Source organism: Neophocaena asiaeorientalis, unplaced genomic scaffold (genome assembly GCF_003031525.2).
Source record: "Neophocaena asiaeorientalis asiaeorientalis breed wild unplaced genomic scaffold, Neophocaena_asiaeorientalis_V1.1 scaffold62, whole genome shotgun sequence".
NCBI classification, from domain to species: Eukaryota; Metazoa; Chordata; class Mammalia; order Artiodactyla; family Phocoenidae; genus Neophocaena; species Neophocaena asiaeorientalis.
In genome coordinates this window covers 7,789,024-7,812,634 of record NW_020175191.1, presented here as the reverse complement: position 1 = coordinate 7,812,634, position 23,611 = coordinate 7,789,024, and the positions used below count along the sequence as shown (strand labels likewise).

The 23,611-nt window shown below is 41.3% G+C and overlaps 1 protein-coding gene across 2 annotated transcripts in view; it reads right to left on the bottom strand.

Annotated features, from left to right (window-relative positions):
* The window catches only part of PDE4DIP (phosphodiesterase 4D interacting protein), a 217,252-nt gene that overhangs the window by 171,380 nt on the left and 22,261 nt on the right, over positions 1-23,611 (bottom strand). Inside the window, exon 1 of one of the 2 annotated variants that reach the window (XM_024764823.1) lies at positions 14,784-14,908. The exons of the other annotated variant lie outside the window; for it this stretch is intronic. Within the exon in view, the coding sequence (XP_024620591.1) occupies positions 14,784-14,803 (20 nt within the window). The 5' untranslated portion in view covers positions 14,804-14,908. Of the gene's footprint in view, positions 1-14,783; positions 14,909-23,611 lie in introns of those variants that run through there. 2 annotated transcript variants of the gene reach the window in all.

Sequence of the window (23,611 nt, the reverse complement as noted above, 5' to 3'; positions counted from 1 at the left end):
TGTTCTTTCTTCTCTGCCTCAGGGCTGGATCTTGGCATAAATCTTCACTTTGTTAAGTTCCAGATGGACATGAAAGTACCAGACAGGGCACGCTGGACTATACCCACCACCTGGTGATTATTATTCAAAAGCAGATCACCAGCTTGGGGTTCTTCCAGGCCCTCTGTCTCTTCCCCTTCTCCACTTCTCATTAAAAACTTTCCCTGAGAGTGAAGAAGGAAAGAGATGAATGTACTACTTATGGATTTCCCTCTGTTGAGAAGAAGTAGAGCAAGGATTTTGAAACCATCAGCTAGAACAATGTCTTGAAAAATTTGTGGAGAAAAAAACTTATAATTAGCTGCTGCTATTCATGCATTTGATGGATTCCTTTGTGCTCAGCCCACAGACCTGGGTAACTGTGTATCTGCTGTCAGGAGCAAAGCCATTCCTCAGGCCAAATTCAGCCTATCCAACAAGCTTGATTTGGTCAATACAAGGTTGATCCATTTCTAACTTCTCTTGCAAAATGAATGGGTCTGGCAATACTGGGCCTGCCTTCCCACACAGGGGGATAACCTGCTGCCTTTAAACAGAAGAGACATGTTCTCCAGTTTGCCACAGTTCCCGTCACTCCCTCTTCTTGTAATCCCAGCTCGTGCGCTCATTTATGATACTAGCCTGGCTCCTTACAGGTCTCTGAGGCTGTCACCCTGGTATAGATCAAATGCAGACAAAATTTTCATTTCTGCTTTAAGACACTGTCTTGGGTTACCTATTGGCTTCAGTACACAATTCATTAATTTGCGATGCTAAGCTACTAAGTCACTTTTACCTCTGGGCTTCCGCTTCCTTAAATATGTGTAAAAGACATGCATGAATTTCTAAGGTTCCTTGCAGTAATTACACAATTCTATTCTCCTAGTTGCTAACAGTATTAAAACCCATTTTAATACTTTCCAAGGATGGGGGAACTTTCCAGACATGATCTCATTCAATTCTCCTTGCTCCGAAGAGTCCATATTCTAGACCAGGAGCAAGTTACAACAAGGCAATGCATATGCCACAAGATACTTCACCTTCTCCCCAACCCCACACTCACCCTGAGCTGGCTGCCTGCCTATGAAGCAATACCAGAAGGGTAGACAGGTCACTTTGGATGAATACTGAGTTAATGGGCTTTCTGTAGTCTCAGGAGATTTTTTAAAAATCACTTTAACTCTGTTAACAGCTCAAGTTCCCTCTCATATTGCCAGAGAGTGGGGCTCACTCAGCTGCTTCCGAAAGGTTGGTAAGGAATTTGATGCTTCCCCAGAGAAGGGGCACATGGTGAAGAAACACAGGGTATATGTCTAGGGGATTGCAATTTGTGACAATATCTGATAAACCAAAATGCAAAGAGAATTGGGGTATGCTAGAGACAGACTCCAAGCCTGGCCACACAGACACAGACACAGACACACACACACACACACACACACACACACACACACACAGAGTGGTAACATATGTTGGTAAATTTTTCTCTATTACCCAAGCCCAGAAAAAATTGTATACCCTTGTCCTAGTTTCTCAAATTCAAGTGTTTCTAGTTTTTTTTTTTTTAAAAAAACATCAGTCAATGAATGACTGATGCTCAGCTAGCATGTGGTTCACCAGGGCACTTACAGCTCTCCTGCATAGATGTACATATATAATCTTTCCCCAAAGATACTTCTATCTTATCAATACATGTTACCTGCATGTTTTACCTTACATGCTTTTCTTGTATAAACGAACTAAACTCTCCCTCAGTGAGCCTTATCTTTTTGCTCGCTACCTCACCAATGTGTCAATACTGATACCAATTCCACTAAAATCATACTTACTAATTTTTTTTTTTTTTTGGCCGCACTGCACGGCACGCGGGATCTTAGTTCCCCAGTCAGGGATTGAACCTGCACCCCCTGTAGTAGAAGCTCGGGGTCTTAACCACTGAACCACCAGGGAATTCCCCATACTTACTAATTTTTGCTGATACACTCTCCTGCTTAATTTGAAGAACCAAACAGTTTCCAAGTACAACCCACCTACCAGCTGTTCACCCACTTAATTTCTGCCTGGTGTATTACCCACATTTTCCTGACTTGCTGATAAGGAGCTCTGAAGATACTGGACCCAAACAATACATCAACATTCAATATCCCACAGTACTAGCTTTTCCTACAGTTTTCCAGGGTGATTAGGTTGAGGATGATCAGAAAATAACTGCTCCTCTCAGAGCTGTCTGCTACATTCTGATACTCTGATGCTGTCAAACTGTGCTCTGGTGATTTCTTCCAGTAGTTTTCTAAGTATGGTAGTTTCAGTTACATTAGGACTAGCCAAGCACTCAATTTTGCTTTTCTTGAAAATGGCCATTCATATGGCTCCTTTCCAAGATGTGAGCAGCTCACTGGTCCCACTAGTCTGGTCTCTCATAACATTGGGAGGAGGGGTCGAAACTTGGGTCCTTCCTTACCAAAGGGTAACACCAAGATGGAGTCTGCAGAGGGATATTTTCTATAAGGCAGCCATTGACCATCCTTTGCAAACTGCGTATTTGGTGTTATTGCCTTGTATTTTGGTCTGTTTAATTTGTGGACTGAGAAAAGTAATGGATCGTGTTAATGGACCATATTATTCATGAACAAGGGCAAGATGGCAATCATACAACTTCAACATTACAAAGCAGGTCTGCAACAATTCTTTGAACACTACGAGATACTAGTATCGCAGACCAAAACCACCCCAAACTATATCTAAGGAGCTGTTGTCTGTCGAGGCCCCATTAATTTCCTTTCCTTGGTCAGCCTATTAAGATGGCTAACCTAGGGCTACTTCTTCCCGTAAGAGTGTCCAAACCCCCAAAGTGGCGGTTGCTTTTTCAGGCTGCCTCCCGAAGGCAATCACATACACTCAGGCCGTCGGGGCACCACACCGTCTGCTCCCCACCCCCCACTTTATCGAGCGCCACCACCCTTCCTTCACGGTGAGGCTGAGGAACAAAGGCCATCTCCCAGAGGCACTTTCCGTCTCTCAAACTCCTTCTTTTTTTTTTTTTTTTTTTGCGGTACACAGGCCACTCACTGTTGGGGCCTCTCCCATTGCAGAGCACAGGCTCCGGACATGCAGGCTCAGCGGTCATGGCTCACGGGCCCAGCCGCTCGGCGGAATGTGGGATCTTCCCGGACCGGGGCACGAACCTGCGTCCCCTGCATCGGCAGGCGGACTCTCAACCACTGCGCCACCAGGGAAGCCCTCAAACTCCTTCTTATATGCCTTTCTCATTATGAACAAAAGTTCAGGAGGAGGAAAAGCAATCTGCCATACCAGCGCTTAGAGCAAAAGACTCGGCCTTGGTTGCTATTTTTAGAGTTTTTCGTTCCATTTCATAAACATTTATTGAGAAGTTGCTTGTATGACAAGCTCCAAAAGCATAAAGGTGAAAAAGAAATGCCCTGAAATCAAGGTGCTCAGAGTTGTCTACTGGGGGAAGTGGACAGGATTCAAAGAGATAATGAGTAGAAGGATGAGATTGAAAACAGAAATCTCAGAACGTAAATGAGGCAGCAATTATTTTGTCCCGATGAGAAGTGGGGGGTCTAGGAAATCTACAGAAAACAGAGAACACTGAATTCAGCCTTGGAGGATAGGTATGAATACATAAAGAAACATGACAAAGGTCCCCAAATAGGAAAATAAAGGGTGTGTTCAGGGCTTTATTTTGCTCCCCCCAACCTGAGTAAGTATTAACTGCTCCTCAGGACCCCTTCCAACTTCCTTTTTACCTTTCCCCTCCTCAAGCCTTCCTCCCCCAAACTCTAACCCTGAGGCAGGAGTATTAGGGGGAGTCAAAGGGAAAACCAGTTCTTCGTCTACACTTCCCTCCTCAAACACTACAGCTTCATCTAACTACTTAGAATCCCTAAAGGTGATTTAAAATAACGTCAGCAAGAAAGGATTAGGACTAAGATTTATACCAGAGTAAAAATGTGTACAGATACAGGCTATACAGAGTAGCAGCGAATCCAGAGGAGTAAAAAGGCTGGGGGGTTACGATGGTAGAAAATACAAGTGAATATCTTCCTTTTTTAAAATTTCTTACTATTTTTATACTAAAAGGTTAATTCTTCTTTAAAAAGTTAAGGAACATATTCCGATCTATTTACGCTGGTCTTCTTTCAAGGCCCTTGATAAAAGATAAAATATGTAAGGGATTGGTCTCAGTGTGGCCGTCTCAGATAGTGGGGGATATGCAGTATGACAGGAAGATTGCCCAAGTTTGCTGTTTACTGGGGCCCAAACACACACCCTGTTCTAATTCCATATTTTTAAAGCTCGTTTGACATGAATTTCTAGATTCTGATTCAAATAAAAGAAATCTTTCTAATGTTCAAGCATCTCTTTTTCATGTTTTAAATTTATATCCACAATCAACCCTTGCAGATATAAATGGGCCAGAAGGACGAGGAGAACTGTGGCCTACTTTCTTTAATACGTGATGCTCCAGCTCTGAGGATTTTTGAATGGTAGGGTTTCACAAGTAGTGCCAACTTAGAAACAAAGACATCTACAGGTAATAGTCTTCAGACTGCCTGTGCGTAACTTTACAGTTCAACGTGTTTTCTTACACTGGAATTTTCCTCAGCACTAATCTTGAATTAAACGACCGTTATCATTATATTGTGGACAACCATTGCCACCCACCACCATTTATTGACTGACTGATACTTTCTGGGCATTATGTCATTCAATTCTCACAAAATTCAGTAGGTACTGTTACCCCTATTTTACAGATGAGGAAACAAGAGGCCTAGAATGATGAAGTAATTTGCCCAAGATTATCCAGCTAGTTGGTGGTAAGCCTGAACTTGAAAGCTGTATCTGGCTGACTCCAAACTTTTACTCGTCCAATATGCCCTATTTCTACCCACACTTTTGCCAGGAGCCTCCTTTGTATCCGCCTGGACTCCAGGGAAATGACCCCTGAGAAAGCGAGGTGAAGGGAAGTGTGGGCAGTGCTGCTGTGGGGAAGAGAGGCAATTTAGACTCAAATCCTGACACAAATTTGTTTCTTGGGACACCAACTCATCCCCAATACATACAGAGCTCACAATGGAGTATTTGAGTACTGGTATAACAGATGCCATGTGACAAATGAATTAAAATCCTAAAAAGGAAGTGGCAAGTATGACTTTTTACATAGGTTCTACCCTGAAAAGTGGGTCATCCACTATTTTATACTTCCCTATCTCTACCCACATTCCTCCAAATATTCATGCCTCCCCTGAATCCTTTCTGTAATAACACTTGGCATTGTCCCTAAAAGACAAAGGGAAAAGCTGACAGCCAGGAGAGGCGATGGAAATCGACACAATCAAAATTGGGAAGGCCATTAGTGAACAAGCTCTGAGACTTCTCAGATCTTTTTTTCTCTTGCCAAGAGAGACACTGAGTATATCTTCTCTGCTCCAAATATTGCCAATATCCCCCATTTGGCAACAGAATTGCAAAAACATACATTCAAATGCAAATAGGGTAGAAGTCACAGATGCAGAGCACAAGACTGTTGTATAATAAATACAGCGAGATTATAATTTTTTTTCTCATCTCAAGACCTATCATTATAACCTCTGCAAGCTAGAATGCTTAACTGGCAAAGCCCCTCAGAACAGAGAAAGCATTACTTGTGAGTCTCCCTCTGCATGCTGACTAAGTGTGAGCTGACTTGGCATGGGTACAGTACCATCCACTTTTCTCCAGTACAGGCTGCAATTACACCCTTCACTCAACAGGATCTATTCACTGAGTGTGGCCGTGGCCAGATGGAACTCTGGGAGGCAGTTTTCTATAGTGCTAAGTCCTCTACAGCTACCGGGAGCTACAAGCATCACTGTGCATCACTATGCACCTGCAACAACTTGAGTTTTATGACTTATTTTCCTCCTGCACCGTCTTTATCCTAAAAGGAACTAACATTTTTCATGCTGCTATTCCTCAAGGTTCAGAGAAACCTCTTAAACAGATAAAAGGCAGTTCAAATAATTATTTTCCTCACTTTGCCTTATGAGGTTATTAGACGTGCAAATATCTAATAAATTCTCTTCCCTGTCCCCTGCATCAGCCAAGACACGGACACCATGCTTTCAAAAGAGATGTGAAAATAATCTTCTCTGAATTCGGCCACATCACTCAGGGATGGTATATGGTCTCTCCACCTACTTCTGAAACTTAGCTTGTGCTTTTTACTCTTGGTCCCGGCAATGCAGTTTTCATTAACAACCACTATTCACAAGGCACTGGGGAATGCCGAGGCTGTGGCTCAGTCTATCTCAGAGCCCCTGACCAAACATCAAGAGATAGATGATTTTTTTTCTGTTTTCACCTGATCTTTTATTTGCATAATCTTTTACTTTTTCCTTCCTTTATAGTGCCTGATTTTAATGATTTTTAAAGAATTATGTGTTCTTTCCAGAAATTTTGGAAAGGAGAAATGTGTACAGGAAAAATAAAAAATAAAAAATGCTACCACTTAAAGGCAACATTGAGAAAGATTTTCATGTATTTCGTTTTAGCTGTTCTTCAGTTTATATGCCTGTGTGAATTCCACAAAATAGAAATAATACTGAACATGCAATTTAGCATCTTGATTTTATTCCTATTATTGAAATGAGAGGTTTTGAGGATTGTACTTTTAGGGGAAGAGGAAGAGTCAGTGGAGGAGGAGAAAAGCTGCCCATTAACCTGCCCAGTATTAGAAAGAATGAATCTAGAGTCTTCCTTCTCAGTGTGGTTTTACAATGTACTGGAACAAAACTTATAGAATCCCAGAGGATAATAAAATTAACTGAGGGTTACCAAGGGTGGGGGACTGTTAAAGCAGTAAGAGATTCTAAAGCAGTGCTGAAAATGATTCGAACAGCTGACCCTGAGGTCTCGGGTCAGTAGGGAGATGAATGAGGAGCAGATGGCCTGGAAGATATGAAGGAGTAAGTGATAAGGTAAACTGAATATTCAGAAAGAATGAAGAGATGGAGGAATTGACCTTGTGGTCAGGGAATATAATTTCAGTGTTAAGGATCTTAAGGATAGAGAACTTGGTGTGAGGATGAGCTACAAAGGAGGGCTGTGTTCATGGTGTGCTGAAGTGATTTAGAGTTAAGGAACTGTGAGGTCAAGTTACAGCAGTAATATATACTTGTGCATTGTGACCTTTCTAGAATGTCAGCACCCTGAAGGCAGGGTTTTTATATCATTCACTGTCAGCTACCCAGCATTTAAGAAGTCTAGATCATAACAGGAATTTGATGTATATTTCTTAAACAACGAATAAATACCATTTGAATGTATAATGGCATCAAGATTTGATAACCTGCTGTATCCATTCCATCGTAAAGAGACACCTACCAAACAGATATTCACATGAGCCTTGCAGGGAATGTTCTCTAGAAAGTTCTTAACTGAGGATCTGCTATGTGCTAGAAATATTGTAAGATACTGAAGATTTAGAGACAAAAGACAGTGCCTTCTTCCAATAAACTTACAGAGTATGTAAAATACCAAGTAAACTAACTAGCCACATGCAGTAACAGAGAAGGCAGAGTGTGCTCTGGCTATAGAGAACATCCAGAAGTAGGTTCCAAAAATAATTCCAGAAGGAGATAATGCTGAAACTAACCTCTAAAGAATAAACAAAGTTATCCTAGCAAAGGCAACGCTAGGTGTGTAGGCGGGAACAACTGGTATATTAAGGCCCACTCATAATAATTTTAGCTCAGTTTGAGTAAAGAGACACCAGCTCCCTAGGTCTTCTGGCAATAACTCTGCCCCCCAAGGCACCAATAATCTGGAAATCTATAAATAATGCACAGAAGAATCTTTTCTAAGACCAACTCGGTTCCAAACTTTACATGCTGTCACTTGGTAGAATAAATGTAAGTTTCTTTCTGCTATAAAAACATATACTGACTTAGCTTTAAAGCAGCATATAAGGGGTATTATCCATAATCCCATAACCAAATGCAGCATCTATTTTTTTCTCTCCTTGCAATAGACATCCTAATATGTTTGCAGAAATTTGAAGTAATTTATATCCACTTTTACTTTCTTATATTGAAATTTTCTGTTTATCATTTCAGGAAACACTTTAGGATGGTAACAGAGATTAATAGCAATAATGAAGCATTTTACCCTGGAGAGGCTAAAAGTTGAGAACGTTGCTACTGATTCACCTGGGATTATCCTAGGATATGCCATTTTATGTCAGTGTGCCTCCACTTCCCCTTCTGCAATATAGGGACTCAGGTCTTGAAAAAGATATTTAAATGGAATGAAATATTCTTCATTTTAATATGAGTTATATGAGTCTAAACCCTGAGCAATTTGCAATGTATTTTCAAGAACTAGAAGTGTTTGACACAGTTATTCTACTTCTGAACATTCAAAAATAATCCCATGGAAGAAGATGCTTTATGCACCTAGAGTTTATCAAGAATTACTTATAATAGTTAAAAACTGGAAACCTAAAGGACTCACTATAGGGTAATGATTAAGTATTATAATATGACATGACGTTATTCCACATTATGAATAATAATGCTCCACATTATGAAGTGGAAAATATATTCTCAAATTGTATGAAGTGCTAGAAATGACTCAATTTTCTTTGTCAGTCAATGCTTTCTACATATCAGCAGTTATTGCTTCTTTACACTCTTCTACCTTGGCCAGGATAAGTAGACACCAGGTGCAGGTTACCTCTTCCCTAGGTGGCCTTGGAAAAGCAAAGGGAGAAAGAAGTTTCTGCAGAATGGAACACACAGAAAGAAAAGGAGATAATGAGATAATGGACATAATGAGACAGATTAAGGGAAAATGTATTAGAAACTACTAAAATGCTATGAAAAATACAAGTTGTTGTTGTTATAATAAATAGTCTATGACTAGTGAAGTGCTTCAGTCATGAAAAAAAAAGAAAATTCAGATCATGCTTGTCTTGATGATCATAGAGCTCAGAAGATGTCCTGAGACAGAGGAAAACAAGTCCTCAGTGCTTCTGAATGTTTTAAAATAGAATTGGATAGAGCTACCTTGGGTCACCATGACATCTCTTTTATTCTGGACTTTCTTCTAACTTTAAATGCTATTTGAATTTTTGCCAGGGACAACTTGTGGAATGTTCTGAGCCCAGTTTGGAATTTTATTTATAGAACAAAATTTCAATTTCTCTGCCCATTTTAATAGGAGCAGTGTCCCAGTGCATCTACTGAATGGATGGATACTCCACACAGCCTTGTATAAATTACCCCTGAGCCACCCAGAATGCAGAGGGCCCTGTGATGAAGGTCAGCCAACTTATCCTTTCAGAGACAGAAATAACCACTTCCCAGACTTCTGGTATTTTACATCCAGCCTTAGCATGTAAGCTGCTAGAAGAAGGGGGTCCAGTCTGATCTAGTGTATAGGAAATAAGAAAGTGGGAGTGAAAGCACTGATTGAGATAAATTTCTCAAGCCTAAATCCAAGTATAGGCCTATTTAAAAGCAGATCAGAGTTGCAAAGGCAGAGATTTTCCTACCCCAAATGCAGAAAATTAATCGCTGGAAGTGCTGAGTGTTAAATAGGAAATCCAATGTCCAAACATGTTTCAATTATAGAATTATGAAAAGTAGCATTTTCCTAATAAAAAGCGCTGTAAGCAAAGATACCAGAATCAACCAGACCTTCCTGCTCCAACGCCTGCTTAACCTTTCTAGCTTCAGCTGCCACATCTATAAAATGGGGAGAAATGCCATCTCTGGTTGTAACTATGTGTTAGTAAACAGGACTCTCTGCTAACTCACCACGAATTCAAAGAGAAATAAATGTCCTTGCTTCCTTTAGGCTGAGAGTTAATACTGAGCAGAATAATTGCAACTAAGCTTTAAAAGGGTATCTTTTAAATGCAATATACCTGGGGTAAATGGGCGTTTTGTCCTACTTGAAGGCTACACTTTAACCATGTGGGAGAGGAGAAACAAAATAAAGAATTTTAAAATTTTGAGACCAAATCACTATTTTTCTTGGATGCTACTTCCCTTCTCCAAATGTTCACAGCCATGGCAGGCAAATACAATCAATGCTTGCATTTTATTAAATCAAATTACAGGGTAAGAGAAAACAAAACAAAACAGACTAATTAATTTGCTTTCCTTTCCTAACCTTCAATCTTAAAGGTAGCCCCTAAATAGTTCAAGTTCTCTTTGTCTTGAGTTGTTTGTTCAGGGAAGTTGTATAAGGTTCATATATGATTTATCTGACTTTTATTCAGCTTTCCTATATGCTAGAAACAAGAAAATGTCCATGTAAAAGGGGAGGAGAATTAGTAATGCCTTTTCCAGCATTAACAGTGTGGCAGGCTGAATAAGGGCTCTCCAAAGAAGTCCACATTCCTAATCTCTGGAACCTGTGACTTTGCCACTTTCATGGCAAAAGGGACTTTCAGATGTGATTAAGGATTTTGAGACGGTGAGATTATCCTGGAGTACCCCATTGGGCCCAATGTCATCACAATGGTCCTTGTGAGAGATACACAGGAGAGTCAGAATGAGAGAGGAGGAGGTGGGATGAAGGAACAGAGGCTGGAGTGATGTCATTGCTGGAAAGGGACCATGAACCAAGGGATGTGGACAGCCTCTTTAAGCTAGAAAAAGGCAAGGAATGGATTCTTCCCTAGAGCCTCCAGGAGAAACACAGTCCTGCTGACACCTTGATTTTTGCCTAGAAGACCAATTTTCAGACTTCTGACCTCCAGCATTGCAAGATAATAAGTTTGTGTTGTTTTAAGCCACTAAATTTGTGGTAATTTGTCATAGCAGCAAAAGGAAACTAATACAAACGGGGATTCTGAAACACTCACACTGCTCTAGGGAGTTGCTAGTCCAGATACATGAATGCTAAACATTTAGACCAGCAGAAGCTGTTTGTCTGTTGATACTAGACTAACGAAGTGAGCAAATCACCTTCATCATCAGGTTCCTCATCACCTCCATGAGTATATTCCTTGGACAACTCTTTCCCGATTCATGGATATCAGTTCGGTTAGGGACCAAACTAGCTCATTAATTTGCTATTCCAGAAAAAACCACGCTCTCTCCAAATGATTTAACCAAAGAGACTGACAACAGTCAGGCAACATCCCTGGGAAAAAATACTCCCATTGACTTGTAGAGTGCAGATGAAATCCAGCTGGGAGTAGGAGATATTTGAGAACTCAAATACTCAGCACCCTGTCCTTTGTGGGTAGACTGAGCAAGATAAAGGATATGGAGGCTCATGTGAAGAACCCCTCAGAGAGGGGAATTTCCAGAACTGCCAAGAATGAAATTTGGGGATAGAATATACTCTTAAACTTACTCATAAGCTTAATCACAGTCAGGATAAGTAGCTGGGTTCAGAAGCAACTCAGAAACCAAGTCACCTACAAGACTCAATTCAAGTGAAGCAGCTAAGAGAATAGGTTTTGGGATTAGATAGTTCCAGGCTATATTTCTTCCTCAGCTGTGTGTGTTACCTGGTCAAATTTTAAATCTAAACTTCAATTTTCTTGTCTTAAAAATGACTATAATAACATTTACTTCAGACCTCATAGGGCTGTGAGCATTAGGTGAAATAAAGTACACAAAGGGATTAACACAAAAGCTAACAAATGCAAGCTTAATATAAGTGGTAGCTTTAGAGTTAATTTTTATTCTTTGAATCCTCCAGGTTGTGCTCCTCCACTGTGCTCCCAGAACTGCCAAAGCATATGTCTGCCCTAGCCTCTATTAGAATTACAGACAACAAAGTCAAACCCTCAAAGGCAGAAATTGTCTCTCTCATTCATTGTTTTACTCTTAGCATTCAGCACAGTGCCTCACCTGTATTGGGCTCACATTTAAAATAAATGTTTATGAACTGATCTTAGCTTCCAGTTAGGAAGTATCTGAGACATCAGTTATGATATATGATTACAGGATTTTTCCATCTGTGACCCACTGGGTGGTGAAATAATTGAGTCACACAAGCATTTTTTTTTTAAAAGGAAAAGAATAGGGTGGGGAAAGAGCAGAGTACAAAACACATAGTAAGGTTAACTATTGTTACATGACACATTTGTTTCAGTTACATATGGGAGTGTACTTGGTTGGAATGTAAATACATTTCTTATTGAGGGTAGGGATAGAAAAAAATTGTGAACATAATGACCCTTCTACTTCAGCAACATTTGTTATTTTCTGTCTTTTTCACTTCAGCCATTCATTTTTTTTTAAATTTATTTTTAGCCATGTTGGGTCTTCGTTGCTGTGTGCAGGCTTTCTCTAGTTGCGGTGAGCAGGGGCTACTCTTTGTTGAGGTGCACGGGCTTCTCATTGCGGTGGCTTCTCTTGTTGTGGATCATGGGCTCTAGGCGCGTGGGCTTCAGTACTTGTAGCACACGGTCTCAGTAGTTGTGGCACACGGGCTTAGTTGCTCCGCGGCATGTGGGATCCTCCTGGACCAGGGCTCGAACCCTGTCCGCTGCATTGGCAGGTGGATTCTTAACTACTGCACCACCAGGGAGGTCCCCATTTCAGCCATTCTGATAAGTACATAGTGGAATAGCATTGTGGTTCTAATCTACATTTCCCTAGTGACCAGTGATGTGGAGCACCTTTACGCTTTATCTCAGCCCTTTGAATATCCTCTTCATAACCACTTTAGAAAATTATTTGGAAGTATCTACAAAAGATGAACATGCATTTCCTATTACCCAGAAATTCTGTGTATTTACCCAAAAGAAATGTGTGCATATGGTCACCAAAAGACATGTACAGGAATGTTCATAGCAATACTATTCATAATAGCCCCAAATGCTCATTAACAACAGAATGGATAAATACATTTGATATATCTACACACGATAGGATCCTATATAGAAGCAAGAATGAATGAACTACAACTACACACAATGTGGAAGATTTGCACAACATAAGATTGAGTGAAAGAAGCCAGATACGAAAGAGTACACAGTGGATAATTTCACTTACATAAAGTTCAAAACCAGGCAAAACTAATCTATTGTGTTAAAAGTTAGGATAATGGTTATCCTTGGCGTCATGAGGGCTTCAGGGTTGCTGGTTCTTGATCTTAGTGTTCATTACATGGGTATGCTCAGTTTGTGAAATTAATTGAACTATACACATATGATTTGTGATTTTTCTAACTTATTTCTGAATTTGTCTGAAACGGCTATATCTAAAGTTCAAACAAGTTGATAAATAATACTTTGTTTTAAGTGTGAAAACACTGATAAAGAGCAAGAATCCCTGATACACTCACCCTCATTACCATCAAGTGGTCACCTAGTGTTTGCTTGAATAATTATAGGCAAGGTTGGGAACCTATTTACTGTCCAGGCAGGTCACTTGTTAGAAAGCTGTTCCTTTACAGTAAGCCATAACTTGCATCTTCACAACTTGCTCCAGTTTGCTGTACTGTCCTCCTAAGAGATTCCAAATCGATCTAATTGATCTAATCCCTCTACCACCAGCTGCTCTTCAAATATTTGAAGGGAACTACCATATCCATGTCCCCACCCCAAGTCTTTACTTCTCCAGACTAAAGAGCCCCTGGTCCTTTGGTCACCCCTCAAGTATGGTTCTCAGTCCCCTCGTGTCTCTTGATTGCACTCCTTTTATCTAGTGATGCTCGGAACAGAGCACTAGCCTCTAGGAGAGGCCTGTGAAGAGCAGAAAAGAGCAAAAAGTAAATCTAGATAGTGAACTTCTTATCAATACCCTCTAATCTTCAATATGCCCTTTCTTCCAAGTTCACATTATACAGTTCTCTCCTGTTGAACAATCAACTAAGATCCGCCAGGTCTTTTCCAAAGTACTGTTAAGCCCCACCTTTACCTTCTGTGTTAGTACAGTCTGCCCTCTGTTAGGACTCAGAACACGTATCTGGCCCCGCTCCAGTTCTCCAAAGCTAAATCTTGGAGATGGAGGCCTACCTGTTACAGAAACACCTCTGAATAGCCTTTCCATCACCCTTCCCCCTTAAAAACAAAAATGAAGTCTTTGTCTCAAGACATCATCTCTTATCCTTGAATGAGCCCCACTTTAAAGTATATTGGGGGTGGGGGGGAAGCAACGGGGCATGGAGGAAACACAATTCCACCGTGCATCTCCAAAATCTGACCTAAAAGCAACTGTCACCCCGACCTCGACAAAGCCTGAGCAATGACGGGCACCCTGGTTTGTTTCTTTCTCCTTTCCTCTCCCAGCATCAGTTCCAACTGGAGACTCTGGAGATGAGCATTGCAGGCTCTGCTCACTCAGTCCGTTGCCTTTGTGTGACTAGTAGAGGTTGAGTAGGAAAACGTGTCAGGGTGAGAAGGAATCTGATATTTTTCAAGATAGCTGACATCAAAGGTATCTCTAAAGAAAGACCTGGAGGAATCCCCTCTCATCTGTGGAACAGTTATAAGACAGAGAAACATTTCTACCAAAACTTCCAGGCAGCCTCACTGGATATCTTTAACATCAAGACTAGGTGGAAGGGAGATTCAGTAAGCAGGAAAACACCAGAGAACAGAACATGTACAGCAGGACCAAGAGAAGCAGGCCGGGAATTAGGGAGGGGAGGCAATCGAAAGAGAAGCTTTCAAAGGCCCCTAGTGGCGAGGGGCGACCTCTCCAAAAGGGCGCAAGGGCAGGAGTGGGGTGGAGGGACACCAAATCCGGAACGCGGCGGGGGTCGGGGGGAAGAAGCAGCTCACCTACCTTGTCCACGTCTGCTCCATTTTCCAGGCGCTATCCTTACTCGCGGGGCGCTCCTCACCCAGGAGTGGAAGCAGCCTGGGAAAATGAGAAGCCTGGCCCACGATTCTCCAGCGCAAAGAACCTTTCCTGCCCAGCTCGCTCTTTCTGTGTCGGCGAAGAGAGAGCTCTGCTCCCCGCTTCTTTAGAAAACCGATTTGACGTGGCCAAACATCCAGCTAACGGTGCTACGGACACAAGGGTAGGACTGTTCTCAGTAGGAAGCTGAACGTAGAGCGGAGCAGCGCGCGGAGCTGTTTTGGGAGCTGGGGCCAGAGGCAGCCCGCGGTGTGCGCACACACTCCCAGGCTGAGACACGACTGGCTGGCACGAGTTGCTCTGCACCAGCTGAGCTGTCAACCGCGAGGGGAGGCGGGGCTCCCCACAGCCAGTGTGCTGGGGCCGAGCCGGCCCAGGTTGCACGCCGCCGCCTGAACACACCCTTCCTTCTTCCCTGCCTGGATGATGCTGGCAGAGGAGCAGAGAGCTTAGAGGCCTCCTTACCCAGCCCTCTGTCCCTCGCCTGTCCCACTGAGAGGCTTTGGAAAAAAACAGCCAACTGTCGGGAAAATTTGGAGAGGAAGTCCTTTTGTGTGCCTGTATCACCCCACCCACAGGTAACCCCAGAGCCAGAGCTGGAGTCTAGGAAGGTTTTAGGTGCAATCCTGGGTGAATGCAGATGCAGACACTAAATGATCACAGGACATGATGTTATTTTCTTAGAGATCTGATATGTTAGTGTCACCACTGATGGGGAGACCAAGAACCTTCTTCAGTAAGGGAAGCATCCTTACAAAACCTTGCAGCCTTATTAGCTGCCTCCATCTCAGAAATCCTGCTTTTATGGTATTCTCTCTCCCTGGGTTTCAATTTCCCAAGCACAGAGGCTACTGGGCTCTTCCACTAGCTTCAAGAGGGCAGAGGGTTCCTGAACTTCCCAGAATGCTAGTAAAGCTCCAAGACAGTAGCCATCAGGACCTAGGATCTTCCCTATAACTGTTCTAAGATCATGGAAAAGGGCTCTTTGGGGATGGTGCTGCCTGAGACCCTGTATCATCTATTTATGTAACAAAGTTTAGACATGTCAGACATTCTATAATTAAAGAGCTTACAGCCTTCAAGCTCCTTTTTAGCTCTAAAATAAAAACTTTTTATTAAGTGACATAATCACTGTTATTATTAGCATTACCACTGACCTTTTTTTTTAATTTGCAGAAAGCTTTATAGTGCCCACATGTGGCAATGTTGACATAGTTGTATTCATTTCACAGATGATAAATTTGAGAACAAAAACGCTGAAGGTCTCTGTTAAAGCTCTGATACAGGCCATCTTCTACATGGTGTGGCCCCGGAGACATGTCCTCTGAAGAAAAGACCAACAAGACTTCTCTAGAATGAATTGATTCTCTCAGGTATCCTAAGAGTTTAACTCAGGAAGGACCCTAGCATGCCTAAGTATTGCTGAGACTGTGGGGAGCCTGTATTCTTGGGGCACACTATCATTCTGCCTCCCATCTCTTGGGTTAGTTCCCCTAATTATCAGTACAGAAGAAGGGTTGGGAGGGCAGGGTAACACTAAAACATTTGAGAGTTCAGAAGAAATGTCCGAAAGGCCCCTAGTCTAGAACCCCCCAACCTCAACACAACTAGTAAGACCACACTGCACCTGAGCTTAGAATGTTTCCAGGAAATGTTTTAAGGTCCAGATTGACCTGATTGACAAGGTCAAGCCTGTCCAGATTGACAAGGCTCACAGGTCACTTCTCTAGAAAAAAATCTCCTGCTGCCTCTGAAGCCAAAAAAGAAAGAAAGAAAAAAAGGGGGAGCAGGGAGAGTCAGAGTTCCATCTTCCATACCAAAGTTGGTACTATATTTAGTTTTGTCTCAAATCAAATTATGGGCTACTGAGTTTGGAGAGGAACTCTGTCTACAGCCAGACATGTGCTGCATTCAAGAAATTATAGCACTAACTAGATAAACTGTGGAGTCCCAGAAGCGAGGCTAGAAAATATGCTTATTCATTTTTAAAATAACTTGTTTACTAAGTTCATAACACACTCATTGTAAAAGACTTGAAAATTACAGAAAAGTATATAGAAAGTAAATTACCCATAATACCCAGAGATAATCAATGTTAAAAGTTTAATTTCTTTCCAGTCTTTTAAAAATATATCATTTAACCCAAATGCTGACTCTCTCTTACACATATGAGTATATTATTGAAAAAAGAAAATTTTTTTGTTTTTAAAATTAAATGTATTGTCAAAAGAACTAACTTTTTGTCTTATATTTTAAAAGAAAATATTCACCCACATACCTACTCCTCTAGCACAACAGTTTAAATTTCTCCATATTCCCTACAATTATTATCCATATATATTACATACCTATTTGTATAGTTACAATTACGTACAGCTTAGACATGTTTATATCCTCTTTTTCATTTATTAGATATTTGTCCATATTGTTAGCGAATGTTCATATTTATTATTCTAATGATTGTATATTATATAAATCAATGTAACCATAGTTTACTTAATAATATTCTATTACTGCATAGTTATGCTGTTTCTGCGGACTCTCAACCACTGCGCCACCAGGGAAGCCCCATATTCGACTCTTATAAACGATGCCTTAATGAAGTTTTCCTACCTTCATTATTTTAGTCTTTTGAAGTATTTCCCGAGTATAACTTCGTAAGGTATAGGAATTTTAGGATAAAAGGACCTTCTAATTTTAACATATTGCATAGCTTCAAGAGCACTAGGATTTATCATTTTAATTTTTCCTTATTTAATAGATAACAAATAATAGTAATAAGGTATTTTAGATATCTGTCTGTATCTATCTTATAGTATATAAATAATTTAATGTCATCTCATTTTACTTTATATTTCTCAGAATACTAACTAGTAAGTAGTATTCCTCTTTTATATGCTTACTTGAAAACCATTATCTGTAGTAGCTAGTCATGAAATTCTGCTGTGTTGAGTCATTGTATTAGTCATCTTTTTGCTGAAACAATGCTGCTTAACAAAGAGCTCCCAAATATCAGCATTGTACAACAAACATCCAGTTCGACTCAAGGATCTGTGGTTCAGGTATGGCTTGGTTGGGCGTGGGTTCAAGTCTGCTTCATGTAGCTCTCATTCCAGGACCCCCACTGAAGAAGCAGTGGATACCTGGGGAATATTCTTCTCATGGTAGAGTACAGGAGTGTAAGAGAGTTGGCAGAGACTGTGATGTCTCTTAAAATCTCTGCTCAGAATGCATACATTGTCCCTTCTGCCATATTCCATTCCCCAAAGTAAGTCACATGGCCAAGTCCAGAGTCCTTGGTGCAGAAAAGTACACTCTGCCCACAGAGTGCAGAAGGGGTGAGTATTTTGGAACAACAATAAAATCTACCAGTTACTGTCAATTTCTACTGTTGTACTGATCCTTGAAGACAATATTTGTCAAGATGAAGTTTTCATCAGCTGGGGTCTCTGAGTGACTCTGATGATCAGTGTTCCTGCTGGCCCAAACTGAACATGTGGGATGAGCAAGAAATACATTTTTGTTGTATTTCAAAATGTATACATTTTGTTGTATTAAGTTACTGAGATTTGGGGACTATTTATTACTGCAGCATAATGTGGTCTATCTTGCCACACTTTTTAAAATTTTTTTCATTTCATTTTATTTTTCAACTCCTTTTGAGACCAAGGCAGAGAGAAGACTATAGATCCCATGGATCATTATGGTAGAAAGTCACACATCTTCCTTTTTGCGTATCTCTCCCAGTTTTCTGGATTAGAACTCAAAGAATCTGGATAGATAATGTTGATAAATTAAACTAGTTAACGTTATTCTTTCCTGAGTACACTGCTTTTGAAATGGTCAGTTGATTGCGCTTCAGGAAATGTCTAAATTGATGATAAGGGACAAAAAATAGGAAAGTATCTCTGCCTTCATACTCAGCTCCAAATACTCCAGTGGTACTTTTACCTTCCATTTATTTAGTTTTTAAAATTTCCTTTCCCTTGCTTCTCCCCAGCTGGACTCTGGGTAAAAAGGACTATTGCTCTTTATTTTTTTAAAAATTTAATTAATTTATTTTTGGCTGCATTGTGTCTTCGTTGCTGTGCGCAGGCTTTCTCTAGTTGCAGCGAGTGGGGGTTACTCTTTGTTACCGTGCACGGGCTTCTCATTGCAGTGGCTTCTCTTGTTGCAGAGCAAGGGCCCTAGGCACGTGGGCTTCAGTAGTTGTGGTGCGTGGGCTCAGTAGTTATGGCTTTCAGGCTCTAGAGCGCAGGCTCAGTAGTTGTGACATATGGGCTTAGTTGCTCCGTGGCATGTGGGGTGTTCCTGGACCAGGGCTCAAACCCATGTCCCTTACATTGGCAGGCAGATTCTTTTTTTAAAATAAATTTATTTACTTATTTATTTTTTGGCTGCATTGGGTCTTCATTGCTGCACGCGGGCTTTCTCTAGTTGTGTTGAGTGGGGGCTACTCTTCATTGTGGCGCGTGGGCTTCTCATTGAGGTGGCTTCTCTTGTTGTGGAGCACGGGCTCTAGGCATGTGGGCTTCAGTAGTTGTGGCAGGAGGGCTCAGTAGTTGTGGCACATGGGCTTAGCTGCTCCACAGCATGTGGGATCTTCCTGGACCAGGGCTCAAACCCGTGTCCCCTGCATTGGCAGGCAGATTCTTAACCACTGCACCACCAGGGAAGCTCAGGACTATTGCTCTTGATATAGATTACTCCATGAACTATAAGGTGATAATAAACATAACCATGTCTAACATATTTTTGCCGTATTCTCTTCTAAAAGTGTTATAGGTACCGATTCCTTTCATCCTTACAATAACATGATGAGATAGGCTCTAGTTAACTCTGTTTTGTAAGTGACTACTGTGGGACACAGGGAGGTAATGTATGTTGCCTAAGTGTACAAAGCTGAGATCTGAAACCAGTCTAGCTCCATAACATCATGCTTCACCACTCACTATGTGCACTGCTTCCCTGATTTTGACCCCTAACATTCACTGAGACTTAGATAGGAGGACGACGTCTGCAGCGTCTGTCGTTTCACTGCCCACTGCAGTTGGCTCAGCTGACTTGGTTAGTCAGCAGATGTCTCCTTTGTCCCTCACAGCTTCATGTCCGCCTCTCTAACCTTGGGTTTAAAAAATGTCCTTTGCAGAGAGGAATCATTCTGCAGCCAAGGATAGAGTGTCTGTGGTAAAGATGGCCACAAATTCTTTCCTTCTTCCATTGAGAGGTGGAATCTAATTCTCCTCCCCTTTAATCTTGGTTGGCCTTAGACTTAACTGACTATAGAATACAATATAAGGGATGTCTGGGCCTGCCAGGGCTAATTCAAAAAAAAAAAAAAAAGCCTTGCACCTTCATGCAAGACGGTACGCTGGCCTCTCACTGTTGTGGCCTCTCCCGTTGCAGAGCACAGGCTCCAGACGCACAGGCTCAGTGGCCATGGCTCACGAGCCTAGCCACTGCACGGCATATGGGATCTTCCCGGACCGGGGCACGAACCCGTGTCCCCTGCATCGGCAGGCGAACTCTCAACCACTGCGCCACCAGGGAAGCCCCATGCAAGACTCTTGAAGGCACTTGCTTTTGAAGCCCTGAGCTGCCATATAACAAACTCCCATGCTAGAGAAACCATGTGGACAAGCCCTGACACTACATGGAGACAGGAAGGGGCCTAGTTGAGCCCTCCATCTAGCAGTTCCCACCAAGGTGTCTGGCATATGAGTGAAGCAGTCTGGGACCTTCTAGATCAGTTCAGCCATCAGCTGGATGTAATCGAGCAGCTCCAGCTGTGGTTATATGGAGTAAATTTGCCCTGCTGGGTTACGCTAGAATTACTGATCCCTAAAACCATGAGATTTAATAAAATGTTTTTTGCGTTGAGCCATAAGTTTTGGAGTAGTTTACTAGTAGCAATAGATAGCGGAGCCATATTTGGTACCTGTAAGTGGGTTGTTGCTATAACAAAAATCTAACACAGGTGGCAGTGTCTTTGGGACCTGGATGCAGCAGAAGCTGGAAAGACCTCTAGGAGAGGGTTAGTGAATGCTGGAAGGACACTGAGGAGACTGCTAGAGAGACTGTGAAGGACAGTGAAGAAAATATTATTGGAGGCTGAAAAAAAATGACCTGTGTTATATACTGGCAGAAATTTAGCAAAACCATTACCCGTGGGAATGTGGAAAATAGAAAATGCACCTAATGAATCGGTAGATCTGGCAAAGAAAATTTTTAGGCAGAATTTCAAACGTACTAACTAGTTGCTTTTAACCACATATGATAAGATAGGGATAGAAAAAGATGGGCTAAAAAAAAAAAGAACCATTCAGTTTTTAAGCAGAATTTAGAGTAAATATAATCAGCAGTTGCTAGATTCAAAAATCAAACTGCTTCTCTCATCTTCAGTTTCTCCAAATAGCAAACGCTTTCAAAATAAGTAGTCTCAGGGAAAAAAAATCAAATCCAAGATGTAACTATTAGACACATGGTTAAGACCTCAAGAAGGTTTAAGGTGGCACCTCATATACCATTTCAGTTAAACAAAGAGGCCAGTACGAATCTTAAGGGTGTGCCTTTCCACTAGACAAAAGAGCTTCTAAAATTTTAAGGGCCCATTATTTTACAGCAGCCTCTCAGGCAGCCCAAGGTACAGAAGACCTTGTTTCAGAATAAAAAGTGGTATGTCTTTTGTCTAGGAGACTTGATTATAAATTAGTACAAAAGATGCCCTCAAAGTTTTTAAGCAAATTGTACCAGCAAAGACTGAAAGGGGTTAAGACAGCACGGCATGAAAAGATACCTTTGGACCTTCAACCAGCTACTGAGGGAAAGCAGGCTGAGAAAGTTATCCAACTGCAGAAAAGGACCATTTTCTATGAAAAAAGAATGACTCAAAGAAAAAACCCCAGAGGACAGACCCCAAAAGCCTCCTCTTCACCTGAACTTGATTTAGATGATGAGATTCTGGACTTTTGAACCGACACAGTAAAAGTTATGAAACTTCTGGGGGATTTGGGAGGAAGTAAGCAATGCATATAGTAATGTTTATGGCCAAAAGGTGCAAGAATATCATAGATTAAAGATGGTTGAAAATTCTTCGCTACTTCTCCCATTGAAAGATGGGGTCTAATTCTCCTCCTTTGAATCTGGGCTGGTTTTAGTGACTTTCTTGACACATAGAATGTGGCGTGAGGTCATAAATTCTGAGGTTGGGTCAGCTTCCACCTAGGTCTCTTGATATACTGAGCTGCCATGAAAGAAGACTGATTACCTTGCTGTAGAGACACTGAGGAGAGGCCCCAAGATCACTTGTGAAATATTCACTATTACCCAGCAGTCCACATGAAAGCACCAGGCATCACTTGGATTCTATGCCTGATATGAGTGAAGTTGTTTTGGGACCTCCAGAGCAGCCTTCAGCTGAATAATACTGAGTGACCCAGTGAATGCCACATGAAGCAGACAGATTGCTCAGCTGAGACCTGTCCAAATTCCTGACCCACAAAAATCACATGATATAATAAAATGGTGTTGTTTGAAGTACATCATTATGCAGAAATAGACAACTGGAGCAATGCCTTAAAATGTACACAATAATTCTGATACATTGTTTCATTCATTCATTCAAAAATATTTACTGAGGACAGTTATGTATCAGGCACTATTCTATATATGAGGGACACAGCAGTTTAAAAAATAACCAGCAAAGACCCTGTTTTCATGGGGTTCACAGTCTACTGGGACAGACAGACAATAAACAAAGAAATAACTACAGTATGCCAGATGGTGATAAGTGCAATGAAGAGAAACCCAGTAGTGTTAAGAGAGCATCCCAGCAAGGCAACCCTCTTTTATAAGTGAGGAAATGGGGCCTTAGAGAGACTAAATGATAGGTCAGTAAGAGAAACAGGTTCCCAGGTACGTAAAACTGGAGCTTCATGTGGTGAAAAACTGTCCAATAGAGTTCATAAATTCAAATCTGTTATCTGTATTATTACTGCAACAGAGGAATCTAATTGGCAGAATTGAGGCTTGGATGGATGTACCTGGTTACCCAGGCCATGCAAGTAACCTGGAGGGAAAAGGTTATAAGTACTATATGAATTGAAAGATCTGCCCTTCAGTAGCTGGAGTGGGGCAGGGGCTGGGGAGATGTGTGACTCTGGGGACTATACAAAGTAAGTGGCAGCTGTGCCTCAGAGCAACAGAAATCAAAACCAGGAAGAGTTTATGAGAGATTGGGAAATACCCCTTGGGATAAGCAGAAATACTTGTGATGGGGAAGGGGGCTTTGTAAAATATTTCATTTCCTAAATGAAAAGGTGGGAGTTCAAAGGTAGCTAATGCTCATGAGACTTCATTTATTCCCACAAGCTAATAAAACTCAGGGACAGTTTGGTTACCTTAGTTCACTCAATTCAACATTGGTTCAACAAATGCTTACAGAGCATGTGCTAGGCATTGTACTACATGTTTAAAATCTAATGTGGGAAGTGAGGCAGGAATTCATCAAACCATAATACAAATCGGATTGTGGAAGTGCTACCATAAAGGTACAAAGAGGAACATAAAGGAGGGAGTGATTAATTAAATCTGATTAGAGAAGGTTTCATAAAGAAGGTAGTGTCTGAGTAGGGTCCTGAAGGATGCCAGGGATAAAAAACTTTATCATATATTAGGATTGCAAAAGACAGTAGTTTTATTTAAAAATTTAAATTTTCATTGGTAGAAGGAGAAATGTTCCCAGTCTCCTCTGA